Genomic DNA, 22,761 nt, shown 5'->3' with positions numbered 1-22,761 from the left:
ACTGAATGTAATTTCTTGTGTGAAACTGATTATATTTTACATGGAAATTACTGAGAGTCAGTAAATACAGACACCTATGACATTTTAAAGGCTTGTTACTGGTAGAAGTAAAATTTTGGAAGTTTTTTTTCACTCAGATAACTGTAGAGTTATGACAGAAACTGGACAAACAATGTATCAGACAGAGTTCAGTGTTTTCAGTGTGTTGGCTTAGCCTTACAGTGCCCACACTGCATATAAAACATTCTCAGCTGTCACTACAATTTGTTGTGTGTGTCCCCTTGAAGGACTACATTACAGTGGTAGGCATGAACTAAGTTTAACACCAGAAGAAATTTCATTAAGAGGTGATTTCCATCATTACCAAACAACAGAAAAAAGCTGACCATGCAATGGCCATATCCTTTCTGTGCCATACTTGATAAATCTCTTTTCAGGAAAGAATTCAGTACTTGAACACTGCCATGCTCTTCTATGCACTATTTTTTCTGGAGAATGGCCTCTGCTTTTACTGTGATTTATTGACTGGGACTTCAGAATCTTGGAAAAGCAGGATCAAGTTGCATCTTTTAAGTTTACCGCACACAAGTAAAATAGAAGAGAATGACTGTTTTCTGATACATCTGAAAGGCAAGAAAATGCCTTTGGAAAGTCCTCAACTGCCTTGCCAGTTGAACCAATTTACAAGATGATCACCACTGGTATCCAAGTCTGTTGAAAAAGATGTGTATATCTGTTATGAGGGGTCTTGAGAGCAATCACGGTTTTGCCAGCTTTGAAGAGAGAACAGTAATTATTTCCTTAAATTCTATCTATTGCCCCTCCAACAGGGGCACGTTAGCCTTTATTTCCACACCAGGATGTTGTGCCTTTAATAGATCCCTGCTCAGGTTTTGTGAGTCCAGCAGCAGATACTGAACAGCAGCCCAGTGTTGGAAGAGCTATTGAATCCCTGGCAGACTGCAGTGATAGGAAACCTCAGCAGCATTTCCACCACAGGTGAGAGAGCCCAGCCTGACCATGGGAGACCTCCTGGAGGAAACCAGCCAGGACAGAAGGGGGAAGTCCAGGGTATGACTCAGAGGTAAAGTAAACTATTTTATTAATCATTGAAGAAACTGATGGTGCTTACAAATAAATAGAGTTTCTGAACTCCATTCCCTCGTGTCCTAAAGGAACAATCTTGTAAAATACATTTGTCCTGGATATTTGAACTAAATATAACAACTGCAATAGAATGTTTATATGATTCATTGTTCCTGCTGTAGCAAAGAGGTACCAGTCAGCAAATTCTATTGAGAATTCTATTTCTAAAAAAAACCCAAACAACTTTGAAGGTAATTATTGTTTTTGTAAAAAATCAGTTTATGTAAAATGTGAAGTTATTTCCATAGTTCTAATGAACACCTACTTTAATGCAAACTAAGAAAACCAAATCATTCCAAAGTTAGGAAACCCCCTGAATATTTCTGTGTGCTTTAGTATTTCCTGACAAGTTGCAGTGCAGCACATTTAGAGACCTGTTCCAGTGTCTGGCTGATCAGAGAACAGAAGTTTTTGAAGATTGCTATCACATATTGGTCAAAGTACCACATTACCCTCTTATTTTATATCAGTGTGTTACAGATAATTTTGAGTCTGATTATTTTGTAGTGATTGTAGCACCAAAATCAAAATTCACTCCTTATAACATACAGTAAAATTGGCTTGTTGCTTTCAGAATTTTCTGATAAAAAATTGTGGAAAGCAGAAATACTTGCCCAGAACTTATAAGGATGGACATAATTAACAATAAGCAATATATTTAAAGTTAATTTCAGTGACTTTCATCGAGAAATGCTCACTACAGCTAGAATAAAATTTTGTGGTGCCTCACACTACATGCTCATAGATGAGGGAAGGCATTTCTTAGAATATGGTAGCAAAATGTAAATAAACTCCTAGTTCCATTTTGCTATGAAAGAGTGCAGTTACTGCACAGTTAACAATACTTTATGTATGTTATTGTCATCAAAAAGTCTCTAAGTACCATAAATTCTGGCAGTGGTTTTGGTTCTCGGTTTCTGTCTTCAAACTTTGCTTGCTAAATCACTTCTTGCTTACTGCAGCCATATAAAAGAACTGTAAGGAACCCAAGAAACCACAAAGGATAAAAAATAAACTACATAATTTTCCTTTTTTTTTTTTTTTCTTGCCCATACCATGTAATTTTCACTCTTATTTTTCATTTACTGTTTTCTTCATTTACATATGGAAATTAGACCGCAGACATCAGTCAGAAAGGTTCAGCTGGGTTTTTTGTGCAAGCCTCTGGAAAAGTCAAGGGGAAAGAAGATTTGACATAAGCAATTTTATCTGTCCAATAATTTTTCCAATGCAAAGAAAAGCAGGCAGAGAGAGACATACCCTGACACATAGAGACACACCTGAAATGAACACAGACAAAACCTGAAACTGAACGACATCAAGTCAGTAATCTGGGTAACAGTCAAGAAAGTGCTCTGAAATGGACAGAAGTTCCAGGAAGCCGATAGATACTGTCTGGTGGCTTTTTGATGTTACTTTGTTCAGGAAAGTTCACTATTAGACTAAAATGCTGACCCTGCTGAAGTTGTCAGGAAAAGCCAAAGTGAACTCAGGGATAAACCTTGAAACAGATATATTGCAGCATAAATTTATTAAGGAAGTGGTCTAATTGTTCTTACAAACCTAGTATGCATTTACAAGTTTTTCTGTGATGCTGAGGTATTAACTTCAAAAGTGTAAATATTGATATAAAAAGTAGATGAGTTTTTAGGTACTATTTTTAATGAGACTGCATAAACAAATTGCAGATTTTAGCTGTATGATTCAGAGCCCAACTACCAGCCCCCAGGCATGTGATCTAAGTTGCTAACCTTTCTAGATACCGGTCCCAAGACATTCCACAGCTAAGTCATTTGGGGAAGTTGTGCTGAAAGAGAGATCAGTCAGGCATTTTGTAAGCAAATTCTACACTCACTTTCTCCACTGTCTGGGATGAACATAAAAAAAAGAGAGAGAAGCAGCCTTTGAGACAGATGAGCTGTGGTATATAAAACATCTGCAGCAGACAGGAGTTCTCTGTTGTGAGAACATGTAGCACTGTGGCTTTGGCAGTCCACAACTTTGAACTTCTCTAGCAGTCTTTTGCATCTACTGAGCAAAGCAAACTCTGAAGCTCTGTAACAGCAATGCAAATGTGGGAAGCTGATGAAGAAGGTTGTTCTAAGACTGAAGAAACAGAGAAAGGACAACAGCTGAGGAACTATTCTCCACGTATTCTCAGTCCATACAGGGGAGGTGCTCCGTGCTAGAAGACCAGACCTCAAGAGTGTTTGCCTGTGGAGTCCCCTTCTCTCACTCATATGGCAACAGAATTTTCTACCCTTTTCTCTGTGGTCTAAAGTTTTCTTTTCAGTGATTAGGAGGAGGATGAGCTCAGAATTTGACCATACAGGTGTTGTACTGGGGACCTGGTGATGAAGTCCCCCTGCCCAGTTTGTAAATATTGTTCTATGTGTAGGCCTTAACACAGAGATTTTGGGGATTGCAGAATGAACCAGGTTATCTGACAAATCTGATAAAGAGCAGAGACGATTTCTTGCCCCTGCTGGAAGATAACACATCTGAAAACACAGTTTCCTCCAAAGTTGGGAAATGAGAAATGGAAATACTGTAGAGTTAACTTATAGACTTGGTAGTAACCGTTTTTTAAAGAAATAAGTAGTTTACTCATGCTGCTACTAGATTTTCAAATTTTTCCAAAAGCCAATGTAGTCCAGCATTTCATCCAAGATTCTGGATAATTAGTAAAATCATCATCCTTTCTCCAAATATTTTCCAGTCATGTGATGATTTGTTGATCAGGGATTCATAACCAGGAAAAAGTGTTTTAATAGTCATGGATTCACAGATTTGTCTTCATGAATATATACATTTGCTTTTTGAGCATATCACTTACATTCCAACTCCCTACTTACAGCTAATTTGTTAATATGTTTAGGCAAAAATGTCTTAGGCCCACATGGGTTATCTGGAGGTCTCTCTACCAGTGGTCTCTACCCACCTGGAAAACTGCTTAAAACTTCCTTCTATCTGTGATCTTCTAACCAATTATTTATCCATGAGAAGATCTTATCTTCCTTCTACTGTATCTTTAAGAGGCTCGGTTGGAGAATTTAATGCAGAACTTCCTGAAATAGTTGTGGTCACATTATATTAATTTCCCTGTGGCCTTTGTATAGGAAGAGTTCCTTTCCCAGTGGTTCCTCTGCTGAAGCAGTAAGCATTTTCTCCACAGTAATCATTACTCTGGAGAAGTAATCATCACATTAACTGAGAGGTATCTCAAGGTAGGATTCCAGCCTGTCTTCCATTTCAAATATTGATAGAAAATTACCTTAGGCAGTACTTAGGTACTTAGTAAGTTAAAAGTTTTGACTGCCTGTAGAAATAGAAAGAAGAAAGTTTAATCAGAAGCAAAAAAAAAAAAAAAAAAAAAAGTGAAAAGAAATGTGCAACTTGAAAAACAACAAATGAACTATTTGCGGACATTCAGAGCTTGACAAATTAGATGTCTGAAAAATGACCAGCCAAATTAAATTCAGCAAGGGGAAGTGATGGAGTCTGCACTCTGGTTGTATGAAGAGACTGGGGAATGAGATGCTGGAAGGCTTTGCCATGGAAAGGAAACTGGGGGTCCTGTTTGATGGCAAGTTGACCATGAGTCAGCAGTGCCCTGGCAGCCAGGAGGGTCAGCTGTGTCCTGGGCTGCATCAGGCACAGCATTGCCAGCCTGGCAAGGGAAGGGATTGTTCTGCTCTGCTCTGCTCTGCACAGAGGCGACCTCCCCTTGAATGTGGGGGCAGTTTTGGAAGCAATGGTATAAAAAAACAATATAAAAAAGACATTTAACTATCAGAGAGTGTCCAAAGGAGGACAACAACGATGTTGAAGAGTCTAGAGGGGAAGCTGTATGAGAAGCAGCTGAGGTCACTTTGGTCTGTTCAGCCTGAAGGAGAGGAGACTGAGAGGACATCTCATTGCAGTTACAACTTCCTCATGAGGGGAAGATGAGGGGCAGACACGGATCTCTTCTCTGTGGTGACCAGTGACAGGACCTGAGGGAATGGCCTGAAGGTGTGTCAGAAGAGGTTTAGGTTGGATATTAGACAAAGGTTCTTCACCCAGAGGGTGACTGGACAGTGGAACAGGCTCCCCAGGGAAATGGTCACAGCACCAAGCCTGAGAGAGTTCAAGAAGTATTTGGACAATGTTCTCAGGCATATGGTGTGACTCTTGGGTATGGTCCTGTACAGGGCCAGGAATTGAACTCGATGATCCTTGAGGATCCTTCCAAGTCAGATTATTTTGTGATTCTGTGAAAAATGGTCTACAGCATACTCAAAAATATCTGTGCTATTAAATACCCATAAAACAGTGAATTGTGTAATAGCATACTGCCTAATAAGCTAGTAGGTCATCTGGAAATAATGTAAAATCTTGAAATAATCTATTTAAGGCTGATTGCCATTGAATAAAACAACTGTGGTTTCCCTAAGGGTTAGATTATTTATCATGCCTACAGTTAAGTATTTCACTTTACATTTGCTTTTCCTTGCCCAATAGCAGAATGATTTCATTGTTAATTCAACAACTCTAGGGTTTTTTTTTCTGTTGCTTATTTTCCCATGCATGTCCTCTGCAATATAAACTGGTGGGGTTTATGCTTAGTTACAAGTAGTTTTCAGGGAGTAATTTGTTGCCTTTTCTTTCAAAAGACTAAAAGAGAGACAAGAAATAATGGTAATAGGCTATCTTTATCTTCCATATATAAAGAGAAATAGAGTGATTAACCAAAGAATTAAGTGAAGGAATCTGGAAGAGTTATTTGAAAATCTTTTATTTGTCATTAGCTGTTGCTAGGCCCACCAAAGTTAGTACTCCTAATTTTAAAATATAAGGGGTCAAAAACAATGCACAGTGCCTACAAGTCAAATACTAACAGTGAGCTATCATTTATTTTTAAAACTGTTTTTGCTTTTGTTTTACTTCATTTTTTATATTCTTTTTGCTACTAAAGAAGCAAAAATGCTTCTCCTACCTTTAGGTAGCAGAACATATAAGACTACAAAAAAATTTTCTAGCAATCAGAATTTCTGCTGTTTAATGGTATTTAGCATAGGATTAATCTCATTAATTTAGTTATCTAGAAGCTTGTATCCAATATGTGCCTTTCATCTCCACTTCCCCTGTAGACAGTGAAGAGAAACTGTAGTTTCCAAAAGAGCATGATGTACATCTGTCTTCAGCGTCTGTCAGGGGCATGATGTGCCTGGTGTACAGTCTCTACTTATGTCTCCTCTCACTTAACTAATTATTCAAGTTCAGACAAAATAAATCCCTTCACCACTGTAAGCTTTTTGGAGGAGAAGCTACCTCTTTCATTTAGTGAGTGAGACCATTTAAAAGAAGATAATCCTGTGAAACTGTGCAATAACTACTTGTTTCCCAGCAAGCAGCAAATAATCCCTGGCTTTTCATTTCCTATTAAAAAAGAAGTCTATACTTCTGTTACTTTCTACATCTACATCACATAGTCCTTATTATCTATCTACCAGTGTAATTCATTAATGATTATATGGGAACTTTTTCTCTACTTTTTTTTAAAACTTGTTGATCTGGAGCTTACGAAGAAGTCCCTTGGGATAATATGTTTTCTTCCAAAACATAGCCTCCAAAATCAACAGGGGAGATGTTGGATGATCCTGTTTCTCAGTATTTCACAAAAAGAAGATACAATTGCAAACCTAAAATAAGACAAGTCAGTGAACAAATTGTTTGTAACTGTTTTTAGGTTTGCTAATGAAAGGGAGCCTAAATTTTGTGTAGGTCATACACATAAACCCACAAAAATATTTTCAAGTAAAAATAGTCTCAAGTGCACATTATAGGTCACCAACACATGCCAGTAACTGCCTCATATTATTTCACATTTCATATTTTTTTTCTGGCCCTCCCTGTAAATTGATACAGAAGACATGCAACATGCGTGCAGAATGTCAAAACAGAGTACAAGGATATTGATGAAAAATTGTTTGATAAGAATGATGCTCTACCTTAACAAATCTTACATTGTTAGTTTACTTATGATTTTTAACTCTTATGATTTTTACTTATGATTTTTAATTCTTATCTTTAATAAAGTAAAATTCAGTCTTGCAATTTGTTCTGATTGCTGCCTGAAAAATCTATTAAGTCAGATTAATTAGCTAATGTTGTACACAAGAAGATGTAATTGTGATTTTAGGTTGTCGGACACTTCTGGAACAGATTTCAAACAAGATCTTTTACCTCTCCACAGAGATCTGGTGATATATAAATTTCAGGTTTTGTGAATATTTGAGTTGTCTGAACAGTCCTTTTACAAAGTCTGTGAACAGTTAATTATCTTAGAAGAAGAAATTCAGCATCATTCTATAACTAGAGAAGTTCATATATTCAGTTAATAACTATATCAAAAATATTTTCTGCATACTTCTCCTGTGAGAGAGTTAAATATAAAAAGCAGAACAGAAGAAACATGTAAAAGGAATGATTGTCATGATTTCATACATCTGAAGTTTACATTAAGACATGACATCTATGAAATCATACCCACGCCTAAACCCAAGGGGGTTTTTGCTGTCTGTCCAAAACTATCAGTTCTGCATTGGCATCTTTTATTTACTCTGTATTTCACCTATTCAAATCTATCTCAGAGTGAGGCATTTTAGATGAGTCCAGGAAAAGGTCACAGAAGTCTTAAAAGGGGTCAAATAAGAGCTAAGTTGAGACAAAGAAAAAAAGTTGGTCAAAGTATGATAGAAAAATAATATGTCTCCCTTCCAGACTATGAGCCACAAGGTTTGCTCAGGCAAACTCAGTGGATAGGTGAGTTACTGGGCAGTCAGGCATACAGTGGGGGAGAGAGGTACCTCAACAGGGTGGAAGAAAAGGATAGATAGATAGATAGATAGATAGATAGATAATGGTTTCCTGAATGACACTCTTTCAAAGCAATATAGTTGCGGACAGTGAGAGTTACTTGCAGGGACAGACCAAGAGAGAAATTCAGACCTGATGTTAAATTTTACTGTGTTCTCAAGAACTCAATGAAATAAGTGTTGTTTGAAGGGAATTAGTTAAATTTTAAAGAAAACTTGCTTGTACTGTCCTATGAAATTTAGTGAAGTCCTAGTATCGGAAGAGGTTAAAAGATAAGATTCTGCCTGCTGAGCTGATTCATTTAGCATATATGCCAAACTAATAATTCACCACAGTCTTTTACCAAATTCAAATGAGCACTGCATTATTCCAAGAGCAAAACTTTGACTTGTCACCACCTGTCTTTTGGGACCTCATAAACATTCTATCAGAATATTCTGTCTGGTGAAAAAAAAAAAGGTTGTTTATCCATTTTGTATTTAAAAGTGTAAGCCAAAGCTCTCAAACCTGTCATATCCCTTTGCATATGTAAGTACAGTGTCCCTGGGTTGTTTCAACTTTTTTTCATTTTTTATTAAGCCCAAGCAGTCTTTCTCTAATTTTCTGAAACAAGAATTGTAGCTGGACTTTGTTATTTAATCTTAAGGCATTTTCTGGTGCTAGAGGAGAGTGTATGTTGAGTCTCCTTTGCTTGTGAGTATCTCCAAATTTTTACCTGTAAACTAGAACTCAGAATCTGTTATGTCCACTTTGTAAGAGTATCCCAGTCTGATGATAAGAATAGCCAAAAGGACGAGAGATGAAACATTTCTATCTATTTCCATTTTCCCCCAGGCCTCTCTGAACATATGTATTAAAGCTGTCATTTGTTATGTGCTGCAAGTTCAGCAGATGATTGCTTTCATCTTGGGATGTGCCAAGCACACAGGGCCATTCTTCTCTGTGTTTTTTTCTTGTGGACCATTTTAATAAATAACTAGAATTTTGGAGCATGCAGTGTATGGGTCAGCTGCCTTCACCAGCTGTCTTATGAATAATGTACATATCTTTGATTTACTTTTTATCTGTGTGCTGGTGCAGTAAATTTTGAAGACAGTGCTGGTGTAGACTTAGTCCCACTTAACCATGTTCCGACTTCCAAACCTCACTGCACAAGCACTGCATATTATGTTTCACTTCTTAGCATGATTTTAACACTGCCTCCTGCATTCTTGTTACTTGGGAAAAGGGAAAAAACTGTTAAAAATCTGATTTTGGGTGAAAAGAAATGGAAATGTTTATTTTCAAATTATACCATACTTTCATACTTCAAGTGTTTCCCGTTCTTTAATATTAATGGTCTGTTACATGATTGATGAGTAATATGATTTGAATATTGCCATGTCAAAAGTATGTGATTGTTCACTTTAGTCACTAGATGGCCTTTGAGTGTGCAAAAGCTCCCAGAATACTATTGGAAAACTATACTTTTAGCTAGATCATTAACTTTGAAGATTTTCACTTTAAGCCGTTCCTAAACCTGTCTTTAGTAGCTTGAGCTGATGTTAAGTGCTTATTAGCAAACTTTTGAGAGAAGAAAATGGTAAAAGTAATAGCTTAATGATAAGAATAAAAATAGTAAAACAAAAGAGGAACTAGACTGCTTTTTTTATTTAAACAGAATTTCTCTTTGTATCAGCCTTTCCTGTATGTCCTTGAAATGGTCTTCCCCAGTTCACATTAGTGAGAAAAGTGCAGAAAGGATACTTCCCTGGATAAAGCAGAGGGTCAGAAGCTGTAGAAGTATTGCCCTCCCCTCCCTCCCCTGCCCTCAAGAAAAGTCTTGATGCTGGGTATTACTCACGGTCAGATCATGTGCTAAACACTCCTGGTTGTTGCGAACTGCCTCGTGTGTAGCTGGAATGTTTGAGCTACAACTTAGATCTGTTCATTTATGTTTCTTACATCTGTTTTGGGGTGAATATATATCCTTTTGCAGTGCATCAGATGCTGTTACCTGTGTGGAGAACAGCACATCATTCTTCACACAGCAGCAGTTTCACAGTTAAAGTGAAGTGCTAATCATTGTAAGGTCATCACATTTGATCCACATTAATGCAAACAAGCCTATTAATATCAAGCTTTTATGACACAATGCAGCCTTCTGATTATTTTATCTCACCTTCTTCACAAGTCATCTGGTTTCTCAGAGCCTGCATCTAACAATTCTGCTTGAATTATGACAAAAGGAGTTTAAAATGGTTATTGACAAATGACTGTGCTTTCAAAATACAGCACATACAGAATACAATGTAGCACTAAACAGAGATGTCTGGGTTGCGGTGAAGTTATAGAGTCGTTAACCCTTAGTTCTGCTAGGTTGTACTGCTGTTATGGTGGAACTTTGAAGAAGAGAAGCAGATGTGTGCACTCTGCTGCAGGCAGACATCCTATCTGGGACTATTTGCATCCCATGGTATCATGGAAGATTTGTAAGTCTGAGCAAGTGATTCTGTTTTGCCTTCGCTGGAATGCTGCATTTCATTTTTCTGTTATTTAGTGAGTGAGGATATGGATTTCATTGATTTCTGGCATCAGGGAGACCAAGATCTCTGAGATTTAAAAGATTCTGACATCTCAAAGTTCACAAAAAGTAAGTTGTGAAAAACTCAATCCCATCTGTAAAATTTTCTTAATTTTTTCACACTTATTGTCCATCCATGACTGTCAGACATCAAGATTGCTATGATTTTGAGCAGAAGAAAGAAGGAAGTCAGAAGGATAAAACTTTGCTTATAATTTGTTTTTCTCATTTTGTGTGTTCACCAGTAGTTTTGGAAAGTTGTGTAAAGGCCGTTAAACTCAACCAAAATCCTTGAAAAGTCAGATATATACTTTGGATTGAGAAGTCTAAATATTATTTGTAAGTATAAAGCATAAAGCTCTCTTAGTAAATAGTCACTTTCACTCTCACAGAGTAGCAGCAGCACTTCCTGCTTGCAGCGCTTGGGCAACAGCATTAGTGCCTGGGAATTACTACAGAGTGAGACGCTGTTCTTCCCCAAACCATGCAAGAAAGTGGTTGCCATTCAAATTATTAGCAAAGCTGAAAGTAACTAAGAGTCATCTGTCATGTAGCTGCAGAGACAAACAGGAAGAGTGGTGAACCTGGGCATGTTTTTTATGTTAGCCTTGCACCCACCCTCTCTTCCTTTTGGCAGAACAGGAAACCATCTTCTGTTTTTCTTCTTTTTTCTTAAGGAATTAGAAGAAAGATAAAAGTCTTGACCTGTGCTGTAGTTGAGCCTAAAAGCCCCTAATACAAGATCAGCGCTGTGAAGAGCTGCTGTGCATATATGCAGCACTTTAGATAATATTTTGAAGCCTTACCATGCAACTTGGAAGTCATGCAGATGTAAATTCAAGTGCAATGTGATAAGGTCATTCACCAAATTCCCACTGGGAATCTGTAGCACAGTTAGGAATGAAACTTCACATATCCTGAGCCCAAGCATGTGCTATTTTTTAACTGAACTCTCATATTTAGGCTTTTTAAATAGTTCTTTGCTCAAACTTGGACTCATATAATATTAATTAGGACAAAGTGATGGTCATACTTCTTAAAAATTAGGCTGAAATAAAAATGAAAATTTAGGAATCACAATCATGTGTTATCCAGCTTTTCTCAGTGGTTCAGAAATGGAATAACTGTGGGAGCTTTCAGCACATGTAAAAAGCCATGTCATAAACATGGTGATTCATCTTGAAGTGCTAAATTTATGAATATGAACTTATTAATAACTGTGTGGGTAATCTGGTGGCAGTCTAGAATGATCAGTGAAAATTGCCCAAAGAGTGTTATGGATGTGCTATTTGGGTCAGACTCTTCATCTTTGCATGTGACCAAAGATCCTGGATCATAATTCAGTTTTTCTCCTTCTCTTCCAGGCTTTCATTAAAACCTGTCTTTGGGGAAAATCATGAATGGCATAGTCTCTTGAGGTCTGTTCCATCCCTGGAATGTAGCATCATTCTTAATATCTATGGTTTGTATATGCACTCCTGAATTTGCTTTAGAATGAACTTGTTGCTCTTTTGCATCCCCAGATATGCTGCAATGTGTGCCTAAAAGCTGGAATCTTCTACCATTTCTTTGCCAAGAGTAACAAGAATTTTTTTTTTTTTTTAAAGTGACAGTCAAAAAATTAGGAAGCTGTTGTGGAAGAGTATTCTGAAAATCTCTCACTGATGCAGTCCTCTTTCACCAAGAGACCGTATAAAACTTTTTATAAAACTTATAATTCCGTTGTACAGCTCAGTGCTTCATTGAGTGGGCTGCATTGTCAGAACACGTGGTGTAGGCTTGAAACCTATCTTTTTATCCCACTAATGAACAAGATTCTAAGTAGAATGCATTGATACTTTTTTGTATTTTCAATGTATGTTGCTTGTGTGATTTTTTAGGTATAGTGGATAACAGTTACCCTGTGGCTCAAATGGTTTTTGTGGTAAATTGAAGTGCACCATTTTTTTGTGCATACTTTCTTTTTCTCCACTTTTTACCCCTACCTTCTCTGCTTGTCTGTTAACTCTAAACTCTCTTGTGTTTGCATTCTTGTTTTTTCAAACCCATTAAGTGTAAATTCCATTGGAATCAGTGAGTTAAAGGTATCTGTTTATGGATAGGATTGAAATTCTGTTCACATATTTTGTAGAACTGAGACCTCTAGTATTTCTTTTACAAGACTTTAAACTCTGAATTGATTGTGTCTGTTTTTCTTGGTTATTTTTGCTTTGTTTCTTATTAGTTTGATTTTTCATAATTTCCTTATAATATTCATTTCTTTGTGGAAGATGAATACAACATTTGGCTACATATGTCACATAACTACCCATATATTAGTTAAATAAGCAACTGAGTGCTAAATGAGTATGTTTTGTGCAGCTAGCCATGCTTTCAAAAATAGCTCAGCAACCACACATGAAAACCAGAATTCTGAAAGAGCTCACATTCTGGGTGCACGTTGATCGCTCAGCTCCTGCAAAAATCTGGCCACAAACACCACAATCTGATCTCCTGTGTCTAACTGCTGCTCCAACCCACATGTGTACCAAGGATGAGGAGGACAATCCAAATACTGGAAAAACGTGTTTTCAGAGGAAATTTTGCAGCAGAGCTACAGTGACTTCCAGGAAGGCTCAGACTGATAAATTCTCTGAGCACTTTTGAGAGGTGTCATGTTATTAAAAAGTGAAAATAAGTAATGACCCAAATCATTGTTTCTTGTTATTAAGGACTACTTTGAAATACTGTCTTTCTTATTTAGAAGTGCATTTTGAACTCAACAATTTTGAAAACTGTAGAGAAACTGCTTTTATTGGATCATATGGGTTTCCAACATAATCATCTGCTGTTCTTTTCTTCTTAAAAATATTTATATGCATATTTTATTTTGTATAACTCTACTTCACTTCTAGCCACCAGCTTTTTTCCTCTGTTGACTTCTTCCCCAAACAGCTACTGAAACAAGGTTATGCTCTATGTGGTATTTTAGATTCTGCAGGTGTTTTAAGGGTCAATGGAAAAAAGCCTCCCACGCTTTGGTGATGGGGATTTCCTCTGTAGCATTCAGGGGTTGGGCTCTGGTCTGACAGGCACAAATAACTCTTCCCCCTGGTATTGCTGGAGCTCCCTTACACCTTCAGTGAGCTGATAGAACTTAATGTAGTAATAGTGTAGCACATTTAGTGCATTCCAGCATGCGCAGCAACAGTTCACATCAATCCAGGTTTATTTCCTATATCTGACTTGAGCTTTTCTCTTTAGCGTGTCTTTGGTGTTATAACACAACAACTTCATGATTTACTGCAGTGCCTATTGAAATCTGACCCTTGACATTTGACAAAAGCAGTTAGGACAGTGATTATGTTGTCTTGTTCCACAGTAAAAGCCTCTGCCTCCTCAATCAAGTAAAAAATATTCCAGTCATCAGCTTTTAAAAACTTTCTACTCATTCCTCAGCATTCCTAATCCACAGTAGAGGGCAGTGCTTACACAATCCATGTGCATTCTCACCAAGAGTTCGTTGCATAGAAGCACTTCTGAAACATCAACTAATGTATTGCCAGAACACTGGCAAAACAGGTTACAATACTGTTTTTTAACAGGTACAGATTGACAAGGCCGAAGTGACCTGTCCAGCGCCAGTGGTATTGTGTGTGTGAGGAAAACAACAGGATCTGATCAAAAGCACTTGATTGAAATGGCGAACATGCAAATGCTAGGAAGACAAAGTCCTAAGTGTTTCAAGTCCTGCAGTTCTTGTACAAAGAGATTCTCTGAAATTACCCTTTATTCATGGTTTCTCAAGCACATTGAGCAAAATGTTACTATCACATCAGGGTATCTGTAGTGACTTTGCATATTTCTTCAGTGCAGTCATTTTCCAACTGTCTGTGTGCATGCATCCCTTGGAAATTCAAGTTATCAGAAACCTCACAGGCCACAATTAGCTGGGAACAGGACCCTCTGCTGTCTTGCACCTTGCACAGTCATTTCCAAGGGCTGCTGTAGAGCTTTCTCACAAAGTATTCTTTCTTCAGAAGCTGACAGCTTGTCTACCATACATGCCTGTTTAGTGGTTGACCAGTTTGACTCATTCAGCGGGTTGTGGAGGCAACTGTGTGTTGAAATATCCTACTTTGGCATTTTCCCAATGAGATTTTATTGCTGTCTTGAAATGCTTTATTGCGCCTGAAAAATATTACCCCATACTACAAAGGAGGACTAAAAATTTTAAAAGCAGAATAGAATTGTTTGAAATTGTAGAAGCAAAGTTTTCCAGTTCAACATGATTCAAAATATTTGGGGGAGTTGCCATTTGATGTTTTTATCTTTTCAAGAACCCTAAATCCATTTTTAATGGGTGTTCCCTATCCTGCTTTGATGGCTGAGGGAGATGGGTGTGAAATGAAACGCAGAATGCTGTCGTGCTGCATTAAAGCACTTTGTTTTGTCTTCACAAGTAATCTTAGGTTTATTCTTTCACAACTCGAGGGAGTGTATGACTTTCCTGACACAGGATCATGCCTGAAACATTTTTACTATAGGTTGTTCTGTTTGGCAAATAGGATCACAAAGGCAAAAAGGGTGTAGAAGGGCACAGATGTGTTACATTTGGAAGAGAATTTGAGGTGGACACCAGTTGTGAGCTTTATATTCTGTGAGTGAGATCTGAGAGGCCTATTTTATTATAGCAATAACCAAAAGAGGTATAATGACTTCATATTGTGATTTAGTTCTATTTCATTTATACAGGAATGTTTATAAGAAAGAGTAAAATGTTAGGAACTCTTGCTTGTAAGTGTTAAGGTAAGAATCTACTGGGTATCTCACTAGACAGAATTTTTGCACAAAGAGTTTGGATACCACCACTGCTCAAGCTGAAGTGCTATATTCAAGGTTTTCAAGAATTAGTGAATCCTTATTCTTATTTCTGAATTATTATTCAGATTATATGGGGGAAATTTAGATTTTGCTCCCATACAAACAGGTAATGTGGAATTTATATGACAAACCTGGACATGCAATACCCTGGAGGCACTCTAGACCATCACTTCCAGCTGCTGCTTCTGAACAATATGTATCCCCTGTGAGTCCTGTGTTATAGGGAATTATCTCAGATACCTTAAGGCATCTCAAATAGCTATAAATACCAGTATGGAGGGCCTACTATATTAAGTCCACCTTGATCTTCCTGATCATTGCCAGGAAATAAAAATCTACAAAGACATCCCAAGATGGTAAAGGTCCACCTCAAATCCACTGTCCAGTTCTGGGCCTCTCACTAAAAAAGGACATTGAGGTGCTGGAGCATGTCCAGAGAAGGGCAATGAAGCTGGTGAAGGGTCTGGAGCACCGTCTTATGAGGAGCAGCTGAGGGAGCTGGGGTTGTTTAACCTGGAGAAAAGGAGACTCAGGGGGAACCCTATCCCTCTTTACAGCTACCCAGAAGCCAGGGGTCATTATCTTCTCCCAGATAGCAAGCAATAGGACAAGAAAATATGGCTGCCCAGGGAAGTGAAGGAGTCACCATCCCTGAAGATATTTGAAGGACATGTAGATGTGGCACTTGAGGACATGGTTTAGGCTGGACTTGGCAGTCTTGGGTTAACAGAGAACTTGATGATCTTAGAGGTCCTTTCCAAACTTAGTGATTCTATGATTCTATGGACATAAAAAACAGAGGTACACCAATGCAAAGGCAGTCAGAATCACTACAATTCACTTGAAAAACCTTATTGCCTGCACAGATTCAGCTGTCAGCACTATATATTCGTTACTGTTGGGACCAAGAGCTGCTAGGATGATAACAAGGAAGTGTATGAGCAAGAAAGATGTCATGGTTGCAGAAAGAAAGCTTGATGACGGCAGCATAACCACAGAGGAGTTTTGTGTGTTGCCCAATGGTAGGCTGGCACTTAGTTGTTTTCTTCAGCAGCAGCAATGGGTTAGCAGCTCATCAGAGAAAGCTCACAAGAGCTAGACAGCATGATCCAAAAAAGCAAAAACATGAAAACACAAAGGGTACTTTTTTAACCTCAGTTTCTTCTGCTTTATCACCTACATAACCGCAGCACAGTTTTGCATCTTCTCTGCAGGTTCCCAGGAGAGCAACTGCTTTACTGTAGTGTAACCTCGCTTACTTTCTTGGTACCTTTAACTTCTCTCTGTTCAGCTCTCTTCTTTTACAGAGCCACATTCATCCCACATATTATGAATGTACCCACTTCTGTCAGTTGTTTCTAACAGACAGTCTAGAACAAGTCTTCATCTTGGGTCATTTCTCAGATTGACTTTTGGGTCACATTTGCCCAGTTATGATGCTTTTATCTTTTCTTCTCCTTTTGCAACTTTTAAAGGTGAGAAGATTTTATCAGTCAGATTCCTCACAGTTATATAGTTATAATGATATTATTATAATTATAATAATATAACAGTATAATAATACAGTTAATATACTAATATATAAACATTAATATATATAATATATAAAGTTGTTTATATTAATAACAAAAATAGATAGTTAATATTATACTATATAAAATCATTATTAGTACAGTATAATTGTTATGTGATTTAACTTCAAATAGGTTTATAAAATGCTGGAAGCTATTACAAGACTTCTTGTAGTAATCTACTTCACTTTGTGAACCCCGTACACTTCCAAGGAAATCACTGGAATTTCATGACATGTGGCAGACATACCTTGCTACATGGCCCATTACCAGGGTAATAAAACTGGGTTCACAGTTTGACTGACTCCTTCAGAGTGGTATCAGGTATATTTTCAGTTTTGGATGAATTCATGTGCTTACAGTCACAACAACCCAGTATCCATTGTGTCCCTTGGTGGGATCCTGATATACAGAGAGAATTTTCTACAGAGTCACCTAATGTGCACGTAACCTAACAGTTGTCTACTTTGACATGAAAAAGCAAATTTGAATGCAGCCCATTTTGGCCAATTCTGAAAATATGTTCTACTACTGTAAAAAATTTTCAAGCCACTTGTTGCCCCTGTGCAGCTACTGTCAAGACAGAGAGCAAATTTGTTCCTTGCCCAGCCAACTACTTAGTGATTCCCTATAGGCAGCAGCTTCCCAAGTGCTACAAATCCTCAGTACTGATTCTACAATGCCATCTTCTCTGGAGAGTCGTAGACTGGAGCATGGCACAGGGAATGCAGCAGTGTATGAAGGTATGGGTTAGTGCAAGGTTGCTCCAAACTGAGACGGCGAATTAGGTGGTCCTTCTGCTAACTATGGGTGCAAGGACTACAACATATACCACCAATGCTCCCATGCCAAATACAGAGTCCTGTGTTATAACTGTGGTAGGTAGATACAGTTTTTTGTCACTACATCTGCTATCCTGGTGAGGAATTTCAGAGCCAAGGTTCCCACTACAAAAGTCAGAGATACACAAAGTCTCATAAACTGTATCTCTCACATGTGTCCATTTGTGCATCCCATGCTGAATTTAGTTGTAGAGAAGGAGCTCATCAGCTGCATGATACTAGTAATACATGCATGATACTAGTGACTCTATGCACTTAATAATTGAAGAAATTGTTTATTTTTACACAGAGTTCAGTGAAAATGAAGAATACTTGAGTAATTATTTGAAAGGAAGCACTACTATCAGTTATATGGTGTGAAGACCCACAAATGACTAACAGAGGTGAGGTGTATAATGCCAAATATTTAGTTGATTCAGCAGATGAAACAGCTGCTTGTAAACCTTTACCTCCATGTGTACGAGCAGTCTGGATGTATATGCATACTTCAGGTGTGTCCTATGTTTAATTGTATAATCCAACAGTGAAATGTCAATACAGAACAATATAGATGATATTCTCTGAAAAACTTTGAGTTGCAAAAAAAGGTGCTATATCGAGGTTTTATATTGTTTTATTTCTAATACTCATGGATTATCTGAATTCATATTATTACCTATTTTTTCTTTAATTTTCTCCATCTCTGCGTCATCTTGCAACAACTGTTATCAAAATTTTCTTTGTGCTGCTTCAGATAAGTAGAGGGGTTTTTTTATTCCATATCTTTAAGGAACTCTGCTTTTCATTTTCACATTAAAACAGCATCAGAATTAACAAAAGGCTTTCATTTTCCAAGATGTGGTCTCAGTTCAGTGGTTCACTCACACTAGAATTTAAGTTGGTGTCTAAACAGTGTTGTTAATACTACATCTTAATAAATTCTAAGGGAAATTTAGAGAACCTTAGAATAATTTGGGCAATCATTTATGTTTTAACCCATGAGAAATCACACCTGTTCGCTTGAACTCTGTTATGTAAATTCCATATTTGAAACTGGAAACTAAATATGAGCTAAATCTGTATCACAATTTTAAAGAATATTTCCTTGCTTTTTGTGCTCTATGCAAACTCTGTGATTTCATTTATTCTTTGTGATTAAATGTTGCTTCTAATCATGAATAGCATACTGATAATAAACCTAAACAGATAGAAGAAAAAAAAATTCTCTTAAGAGCTCACCTTTACAATGTCTAACCAAAGATTTTGGCCCAAATCTTCAGCTAGATCATCATAAAATTGTTTCTCTGACCTTAAAGAAGCTATGGCAGTTTATACATTCTAAGCACTTCTCATTTTATTATTAAGAGATTTTACCCCATCCATCTTTGATAAACCCTATCCATTCTAGAACTTATCTATAAGTCATATTTCAAGCCTATAGTCATTTAATTTACCCTTTTTCCGCCCCCATCCCCCTTCTAACTGTTTCCTTTAGCACTCCAGATATTCCTGGATACATTGGCAAGGTTCATTGGTCAGCAACTCACCCAGCAAATTCTAATCTTCCATCAACAGCCCCATCAGTAATTGCAGGAATGCATGGGTAGGTATGAGGCATATTTCTCAGCTTGTTCAGAAAAATTACAAGGAAAATCATAATTGTATTTATTTAGTTAAAGAACAATTAAATGTTATGCATGACATTCTATTGGCTTAAAAAATACAGAACAATTGGGGTTGGATCCCACCACGTTATTTTCATGCTGAAAATCTGAAGTCCTTTTGAGGTTTTAGAATTTTTCTGGAACATTTTATTGTGTTGGGAAGGTGACTTTTTTCTTTTTATTTTTTTTATTTAACAAATGTCTTTGTTTTTTTGAAAGAGGCCCATGTATGTCAAAGTTATCAATTCTCAAAAGAAAACTGTGTGGAGTTTCTCAGCTGGTCTTGGCAGACTTAAGAAACAGGTATTTACTATGAAAAAAATGGTTGTTAAAAATTTATGGGTTCAATTAAAAGACAATGAGAAGCAAAGTCATACCATGCCACCACACTGATGTAGCCTGGGACCCTGTGATTGTGAATAGGAAGTGATAGCTCCCTATCACTATCATGGCTGCCTCATGAAGTGAATTAGTAATCTTTATTCTCTCTTACTCTTCCATACAAGGCTGATTAAAACTGTGGGCCAATACAAGTATTTGGATGTCTAACTTGGTGATTTCAAAAGATCTGGGCACTTCAAAATTGCTGAAAAATCCTTTTCCTTTTGTTAGCATTAAGAGCTTCTGACGCTGGCTTGCCTTTCTCCCTAATAGCTTAGCAACTATTTATTTCTCCTCTCTCCTTTATGATTTTGTGCTTTATGTTCTCTTTTCTTGTTATCTATAGTGATCTAGGATATGGTGACACTCTTCCAAGTTTCCATGTTTTCCTGAGAAATTTATCTTCTAATTAAACTTTTAATTTGTCTTAGGATTCTGTTCACAGCACATCACACTTTTTTTCAGCACTGTCAGTGAAAAGTATCCAGAAAAGGCTCGAGGAGATTTACGGAGCAGTATGGCTTTTAAAGAGTTCACCTTGTCAAGAATTTCACCATTTTGATGGATGTCATGACTTACTTTTCTGCTGCCCTCCATCCAGTCACCTCTGCTCTTTTTCTCTGTGGTTATACTTGGAAAATAGGCAGTCACCTGTAGTTATGGGCTGCTGTTGACAGGGTATGGAAAGATGCAACAAAGTCCTAAGTCTCCATAATCTGATAAAGCTGAACTCAAAGCAGTCTCATGCAACTCTAAATTGCTTGTAAATGTCACAGACAAATAAAAAAGGCAAATGCATCTTAGCAAAGATCACTGAAAGACTTCATTCAGGTACCAGAATTCAAGAACAAAAATGACAGTCACCGCTGTGATCTGAAGAAAACACATCAGTTACTTCCTTTTACTTTACACAGATGTTACTGTAGGTGTAGTTCACAGTGGAGGAATTTTCTTCATTTTTAATATATAGCAAGAACAGTGTTCTCATTCTGTGTTAATGGATACTTTCCAGAACCAGGACAGAATCTCCTGACCTTTTTGAAGTAGGTTGTGTAGGAATAAACTAGTGATCACAATCACATACAGAGATTGCAAAGCAGGTTTTGCCACCCTTAGCCTGAGCAAATGTACCTATATGGTACATTTCCCTGAGGAGATAGTTTCCCTGATAGCAAAATTGTAATAGGTGTACTTGTGGAGTTGGACCGTAGTCCTTAGTGTTCACTGAGCTAAGATAGAACATTCTAGTCCTTCATGAAACTACTATATAGAACTATAATGGATGCTGAGAATCTCCCCTCAACATTAGTTACCAATACCCATAAAAGAGACATGCTTAACATTTGATTCCTCCGCTTTATAAAATAAATTATAAGAATTCCTGCTGATTTCAGGGGTCACAGGTCAAGCTAGACTGTAGTGGAGAGGTGAAGAGAAGAGAGATTATTCCCATAATTTGGAGTCAATTTGCATCCATGTACTTTTAATCTAAGATGTGATCTCATCCTTACCATTTTTAAAATGGTGGCTCCTTTGTCTCTTTGCTCATTCTCAAGCAATGGTTGTAATATTTTCTCAGAAAGTATCAAGTGATTAAATGTGGTGGATGTTTTATAACTGCTGTGTGCAACATGTGGTCAGTGTCCTGAAGACAACTATAGGTATCAAATGGAGTCTCTTGTGTACTGCTAACCTGGTCTAATAAGTATTCCTGTCAAAAGTATCAGCAATATCAGACAGACCAGGCAGCATGCAACCATTTCTGCATGGTATTTCTATTGCACGGTGCTCTCACAGGATGTGCAGCAAAATCTTGTACACCAGTGTCAAGCGTTCTGAAGTCAACAGGATTGTATAGGATATGAAACAGTAGAAATATGGTTTTCTCATCTTTGAATATGAATAGTGTTTTTATATGTCAAGCTTTATTGATGTATTTTTAATCTATTTTTATTTCCAGGTAATCCCAAGGTGAAGACAGAAAATTATGTTTTAAAATCCCCTTAGTGTGATTAAATTCTGGCAGATTTGTTTAGCTTTTGCATAGGAAGGAATGCTTTATGTGTTGTTTTGTCTTGTGTCCATTACTTCCTGGAAAATACAAATCCAATTACCTCTCAGGTTGCATGGAAACCCATTGGTTTCATCATAATTAATCTAAGATGTGCTAGATTTTGTTTGATTATTGAGAGAATAACTTTCTTAATTATTGAGAGGATTGAGAAGCAGCTTTAAGCAAGTTGCTTTGAAGATTTCAAAAGTTATCTCTAGGTCAAAACCATGTTTTTTATGTGGAGAGTGAGTGAACATAAATGTCTGTGGTCAGTTCTGTGTCAGCAATGAGAACTGGGCATCTAAAGCAGAGGTGACAAGGCCAACAAAGTATTTTTAGAAGGCTTGAAAGCAAAATCTCCAGCATGACTTTGAGGCACCACTGGGGCCTTATGTTCTTGAGAGCATTTGGCATGGTCATGGCAGGTCTGCACATGTACTGTGCACGTTAGCTCTGAAACAGCTGTGTGTGTGAGCTGTGTGTCTTGTCTGTGTGTCTGTGTTCAAGAAAGGCTGGAGAAGCTCTTCAGGAAGATTTACTACCATTGATCTTTAGGGGGCTGATTCTAATACTATGGAATATTGAAAATTATTAATATTCTTTGTGGACAATGGGTAAAAATGTTTGTGAAGAAAGCAGTGAGAGGGAAAAAGAGAGAATTTTTAGGAATATGAGAGCATGTTTTAAAATCCCTTTTTACCCTATCTTTATGTGACTGCAAATACATAATAAAACATGGAAGTTGACTCAGTAGAAGCACCTAGGACTTTTTTCTCAACTCCAGTTGTTCCTCAGATTTCTTTCAAAGCAGAATAAAAAACTATTACAATTTAGAGAA

The 22,761-nt window shown here is 37.3% G+C and overlaps 1 protein-coding gene across 1 annotated transcript; it reads left to right on the top strand.

Moving 5' to 3' along the window:
* Window positions 1–675: 675 nt before the first annotated feature.
* On the top strand, window positions 676–22,344 carry SPMIP7 (sperm microtubule inner protein 7; the record flags this gene model as incomplete). Its single annotated transcript, XM_068185086.1, is given in 11 exon segments — window positions 676–784; window positions 787–810; window positions 813–984; window positions 986–1,027; window positions 1,029–1,071; window positions 1,269–1,275; window positions 6,708–6,844; window positions 7,331–7,391; window positions 9,088–9,172; window positions 19,321–19,428; window positions 21,831–22,344. Coding segments are annotated over 11 exon segments (792 nt in total), but the record flags the coding sequence as incomplete, so codon positions are not given.
* Window positions 22,345–22,761: the final 417 nt, after the last annotated feature.

The sequence above is a fragment of the Anomalospiza imberbis genome, chromosome 1 (genome assembly GCF_031753505.1).
Source record: "Anomalospiza imberbis isolate Cuckoo-Finch-1a 21T00152 chromosome 1, ASM3175350v1, whole genome shotgun sequence".
NCBI lineage: Eukaryota > Metazoa > Chordata > Aves > Passeriformes > Viduidae > Anomalospiza > Anomalospiza imberbis.
This window is presented reverse-complemented; position numbering and strand designations above follow the sequence as displayed.